The sequence below is a fragment of the Manacus vitellinus genome, unplaced genomic scaffold (genome assembly GCF_001715985.3).
Source record: "Manacus vitellinus isolate BGI_N305 unplaced genomic scaffold, ASM171598v3 scaffold_1_pilon, whole genome shotgun sequence".
Taxonomy (NCBI): domain Eukaryota; kingdom Metazoa; phylum Chordata; class Aves; order Passeriformes; family Pipridae; genus Manacus; species Manacus vitellinus.
This window is the reverse complement of record NW_021939396.1, coordinates 27,814,120-27,819,836: the sequence shown is the minus strand read 5'-3', so window position 1 is coordinate 27,819,836 and position 5,717 is coordinate 27,814,120. Positions and strand designations below refer to the sequence as shown.

The 5,717-nt window shown below is 44.5% G+C and overlaps 1 protein-coding gene across 1 annotated transcript; it reads left to right on the top strand.

Moving 5' to 3' along the window:
- The first annotated feature begins 206 nt into the window (after positions 1–206).
- FABP5 (fatty acid binding protein 5) lies at positions 207–5,417 on the top strand. The gene is made up of 4 exons (XM_018079001.3): positions 207–465; positions 3,183–3,355; positions 4,311–4,415; positions 4,547–5,417. Exons 1-4 carry the CDS (start codon positions 390–392, stop codon positions 4,595–4,597), a joined length of 405 nt encoding a protein of 134 aa, XP_017934490.1. The 5' UTR covers positions 207–389; the 3' UTR covers positions 4,598–5,417.
- Positions 5,418–5,717: the final 300 nt, after the last annotated feature.

Below are 5,717 nucleotides of genomic sequence, written 5' to 3'. Positions count from 1 at the left end.
TTGTGTCTGTGTGTTGTTGTGTGTGTGTGTGTGTCTCGTGTGTGTGTCTGTTCTGTGTGTGTGCGTGTCTTTTGTCTGTGTGTGTGTGCGTGTCTGTGTTCTGTGTGTGTGTGCGTGTCTGTGTGTGCGATGTGTGATAGTGTGGTGTGTGTGTGTGGTTGTGTGTGCTAGTGTGCGGGGGAGGGCAGCTCCAATCCCGGCGTGGCCCCGCTCTTGCCGCCGCTGCGCGGGCGGGACTTCGCCGGGCGGGGGCTGGGCGGGACCCCCATTGGCTCTTCCCGGCAGCACATGTTGCCGGCCCCGCTATAAAGGCGACCGCAGCCTTGCTGCAGCCCGTCCTCCTGTCTCAACGCTTTTCCAGGGACGTCGCCAGCTCCAGCGCCGCCGCTATGGCTATCGACCCGTTTTTAGGCAAATGGTGCCTCATCTCCAGCGAAGGCTTCGAAGAGTACATGAAGGAGCTGGGTAAGGAGCCGGCGGCTCCCTGCCGCCGGGAGGGAGGGAGGAATGGGTGGATGGAGGGATGGATGCCTCGATGCCGCCTCGGGGACGTGCCGCTGTCGCCGCGGCTGCTGGCCGGCGAGGCTCTGCCTGAGGGTGGGGTGCAGCCTGTCCGTGAGCCGCGAGTGGGGTCGCTGCAGGGGTCGATGCTTCGGGGATGCGGTCGGGGACTCTGCCGCTCCCCTTCCCCCGGCGCTTGGAGGGATGCTGCCGGAGCAGACCTTCTTCCCGGGGAGGCTGCCGCCTCCGGCTCCCCGGTCTAAAGATGGGCACTGTTTTGCACCCGTAATAATTGCCGGGAGCCATGTGTCAGGTTGCGGGCAGGCACTTCTCCCGCCGCCCTGTGCTGCGCCCTCCCGCTGCCCCTCCCGGCCGCAGCACCCGGAATTACAACCCGTGCCAGCAGTCGGCTGAGATTAGGAACCGTTCGTCCTCCCTCTCCGGGTATGCCCGGCGGGAAGCCGGGCTGGCCGGGGCGGGGCGGGGTGTGGGCGCTCGCCACTGGGCCGGGGAGGGGCGGCGGGTCGCAGATGCCGACGCAGCGCTGCTGCCCAAGCGGGGCTGGCTCATCGCGCCCGGGGCGGCCACACAGACCTGCTGAGCCGGGGCTGCCTCCTCTTGGAGTCACCTTGGGTGTCTCCTCCAGAGAAAGCCTCACTGGATCAGCTGCCTATGGGTGGCTGGCAGCAGGCTGCCCCGGCGGAGGCTATTTGACTGTTTTTTCCTGTGGGTAGCGGCACCCTTATCTGAGGGGGGTGGTCCTGGCATGCTCTTCCTGCGTCCAGGTTTGCCCTACATTTTGTAACACGAAGTTACCAAATGAAGAATAGACCTAACAGACCAGGAGCCTCCTTTGCAAGCTCAGATTTACCACCTTCCTGTGAGCGTCCTGGCTGAGAGGTGATACCTGGCAGTGTCTGTATAGACCAGGAGCTGTTATTTTCTGCAATTTATTCACTGATGAAAGCCAGGATATTTTCTCAAGAGGCAGAAAATGTAGCCTTGTATTTAGAGGGAGGAGAGGAAGGAATTTAGGTCTTTTGCTCTTCATGCAAAATACAAAAGGTGTCACTGCAGACACTGATGGCTGTGCACACTCTGCAGACAGTGGTGGCTGTAATTATATTTTGGTAGACCTGTCAGTATGTGATAGCTGTGATGTGAAAAACCCTTCTGGACTGAGGCCTTTGGGAGACTTTGGAGGAAAATCAAGAATTTTAAGCTCAGCTCTGTTGAACCATGGATTAGGATGCCGTGGTGCTCATGTCCAACAGCCAGACTTAGGTGTGTGCCAGGTTGCAACTTCAAAGTAGAAATTAAGTGCTGCAACTGCAGAGCACCTCCCCTGTATAGGCAGCAACTTGAGTGTTGTTTGGTTTTGGATTGCAATCATAAACCAGTCACTTTTCCTTTTTACAATTACAATTTAGGCAATTAAATTTACTCCAAGTCACACTTTAGGAACCATTTAGAGTTTTTCACCTTTTCTGGCTATTTAGAAAACTCTCTGCTTTTGATCCTATTGATGCACCATAAATGAAATCATGCAAATTCTGCTCAGTCAGTGTAAAAGAACATTTGAGGACAAAGAAGTTTGAATTTCACTCCTTGCCAGATGGAAAACATATGCAGCTCATCTCTATTTGGTTGGATTCCAACCTGTAGCTGATCAAATAAATCACTGATGACCCTGGACTGGGGTGACAACAATGGGGTGTGTGTGGGTGGGTCACCGTGGCGATAGTTTCCAGTTCTGGTCAGAAAAGCTGGACTGAGGATGACTCGTTTTTCTCTGTGGGCTCAAGCTTAAGGCTCTCTCCTGGAATCTCAGTTAAGTCTGGAGAAGTAGTGTCTGCAAAGTACTTTATTGCCACCTCGCAAAGAAACTAATCTTTGCTTTGTGGACCCACCCCTCACCCAAGTATCCTGTGCAAGCCTGTTGTGCTGATGCATGACAAGATTTTTTAACTACCCCATCTGTGGAGCCCAGGCACTCACTGACTTGGTGGCACTTCTGGCTCCATTTCATTGCATATCGGTTCTCTGTTTCGATCTGCACATTCCAGATTGATGGATTCACATTCGTTGCCTGCTAAGCTCTTATTTGTATTTTCGTCCTTCAGAGCAAGAAGATTCAAAACCCCTGAAACAGTGCATGCATGGGCTGAGGCAGGGTGAATCTCTTTTGCTGAAGAGTTTTGATGAATTTTCAACCATTCACAAAGCTTATTTCTTCATTTCTTTTGTGATCTTTTTTTTTTTGCGTGTGTGTGCATATGTGTAAGCACTGTTTTGCATGATAGTGGTTTTCTAATTCACAACTCGATACTTTGTATACAGGATGTAGAATATGAAATTTTATTAAAAATGGCATGTTGGTAATTGTGTACAAAGTGGTGGAAGGGTATTTCTTGAGTGAGTTGAAATAAAGTGTATTCATCTGTCAATTAAAAATAATTTGTAGAATTTTTTAAAGTGCTCAGAACTTGAAGGGAATAAGTTCTTTTTCCTTCCTCATCACTGGATAATTTAAAACATCCTTTTTCTTTGTTGCTCTTGAGCTTTGATTCTCAAGTGTACCTAAGTGCCTAATTAAATGGGAATTAGGTATTTGAATTCCTGTGTGGCCCTAAGCCTGAGGGTTTAGCTGACTTTGTGACACTGTGCCTGTTGCCTTGCAGGTGTGGGTATGGCCATGAGAAAAATGGGAAGCATGGCCAAACCAGATGTTTACATTATTAAGGACGGGGACACAATCACCATGAAAACAGAAAGCACCTTCAAAACTTCACAGGTCAGCTTCAAGCTTGATGAGAAATTTGAAGAAAATACATTAGATGGCAGGAAAACTCAGGTCAGTATACTGGACTTTATTGAAAAAGCACAATTCTTTGGGTGCTTTACAGATGGAAATACTGTTTTAAAATCAATTTTGACATCTGCACTAACAATGCTTTATTTGATGTGGGGCTGTCTCTTTAAGTCTCATTGAAATAAATAAATTCTTTTTTCGTTTTTGTTTTTTTTTTTTTTTAACGTGGATTAAGTGAATTCCAAAGAGGGAAAATGCTGAAATCAATGGTCTTGTGTATTTTGTTGTTTTCATTTTGTAGGAGAAGCATTTTTTTTTTTAGTAAAACTAACAGACCTCTAAATCCCTGTTAAAGCCAAACGCCACTTCATTTGAAGCCTGTGGAAAAAATGCCATTGATGTTTAATCAGAGGCAATTCAGCCCTAGGGTTAATGTCTCAGTCTCATATTTGCATAACAAGAGAGCCTGGTTCAGTGTGGGGTGGGATCAGAGACATGCAAGGCAGCCCTTTGAATCACAGTCCCTAATCTCCAGTTTTACAAAGCAAAGCACTTCTTGCACCGAGTAGGGAGAATATTTATCCAAAAGGAGGTAAAACAAAAATGTCTCATTTCCTAGTGTGAGTGTGTACCACCCCCCTCCCTCCAGGCACATACTCTCAATTCATCTATTATTGCAAGATCAGATAAATGTTACACAAATGCTCAAAGCCCATGTACAAAGAGATGAACAGAGGACATCTTCTGCTCCTGTTAATTGAAGCTGTGAGTACTGTCAAAGGTCTGTCTGATGCAGAAATGTGACTGAGCAGTGAGTTATGAAAAGGAGAGGATCAATAAAACATTTAAGATACTATCCTGCCTCTGTAGATGTCAATGACAAAATTATTGTTGAGTGAGTTGGGGTGGGAATCTTTCATTTGGAATAATGTGTTGGAAAGCCTCAGTGTCCGTCAGATGTCATGGGAAAATACTGATGTTCAGGTTCTTCTTTCAGACCCTTGTCAGCTTAAAAGATGATGGGTCATTGATTCAGGAGCAGGAATGGGATGGCAAGAAGACCATAATAACAAGGAAGCTAGTGGATGGACAATTGGTGGTGGTGAGTTCAGTCTCGCTTTCTGATCCCTGAGTGCTGCTGCCCAGTAGCCTGAAATGTGACTCTAAAAGGTTTTTTTTTCCTTATAGTCTGTACTGAGGCAAATTTAATAAATCTGTCTCTTTATCTTCTAGGAATGTGACATGAATGGTGTCAAGTGTGTTAGAGTCTACCAGAAAGCATGAGGACATCATCTGGTTCAATGGGAACTTACTGCAAACGACTCGGTTCAGTGGACAGAGCTCCTTTTCACTCCATATTTTCCTTTTCCCTGTTTTCTAGTATTTCAATGGACTGAGTAGCTGAGTGCAATTCTTTTTAAAAACCGTGATGTAACTATTATGTAACTATTATGAACTTATGAGGCTATTAAATAAAATTGTCAAATATATGAAGTGAAAATGTTTTTACTCTAATGGAATTTTAAAGTGAGGTTTTATAAAAAAATCACTTTGGTTTTAGGCTTTACTACAAACATCCTTCCGTACAAGATAATGAAAGTTACATAGTTAATATAATTAATAGTAAGCCAAATTTTGACCTAAATCCTTAATTGCTAAAGTAGTAAAATCTGAAATAGAAAAGGCATTCATAGTCAGGCTATGGAGTTTTTTCAAGCTTGCATGTTACAAAGTAAATAGCAATGTGTGGATATAAATATGAGATGTTTGTATTTAAGTACAGGAATGTATTTTCAGGTTTAGTTTGTTTTCTCATGTTTCAAAACCACACTTATCTCAAAATATATATATTGATAAGCCAAAAAATGTGATAAACAGGCAAACACATACATGCTTTATTGAAAGGAAGCCTTATTTTAAGAAGACTCTTTGTTTTCCTAGCAAAACTCTTATTTAATGTCTAGTAACATTCTAAAAATTCTTAACCAAAATCTTCTAAAATACTGCCTTAAAAACTCATTTTATTTCTTTAGGACTCATTTGAAACACCTAGCAGTGGAGTTTATATGTTTTGAGGTGCCATAATAAATAATCAGAAATATCAGTGTCCTGAGTATTACTTTTACACTGGTTGGGAAACAGAGCCTATAATGCTACTATTCTTCCAAAGATATGTCAGATGAGACAAAAGTAAAAAGGTTTAGGTGAATTTGTGTGATATCTGACAAATATGTCCTAAAAGTGAAACTGTTTGGTGAGAGGGAGGTTTTCATGAGATTCAGAAACCTGGAGGACTGGGCAATTGCATAATTCCAGTTTGCAGCATAGTTGTTGCAGAATCCATGGCTACTTCTGCTATTTTAGCTGCTCAGTGCATTTACCATATTACTGAGCTTACCCAAAT

Bases quoted from the DNA above. Each gene is read 5' to 3' on its own strand.
- FABP5 (XM_018079001.3), top strand. From the start codon at position 390: ATGGCTATCGACCCGTTTTTAGGCAAATGGTGCCTCATCTCCAGCGAA. The intron at 466-3,182 runs GTAAGGAGCCGG...GTTGCCTTGCAG, and splicing joins AGAGTACATGAAGGAGCTGG to GTGTGGGTATGGCCATGAGA. The intron at 4,416-4,546 runs GTGAGTTCAGTC...TTTATCTTCTAG, and splicing joins TGGATGGACAATTGGTGGTG to GAATGTGACATGAATGGTGT.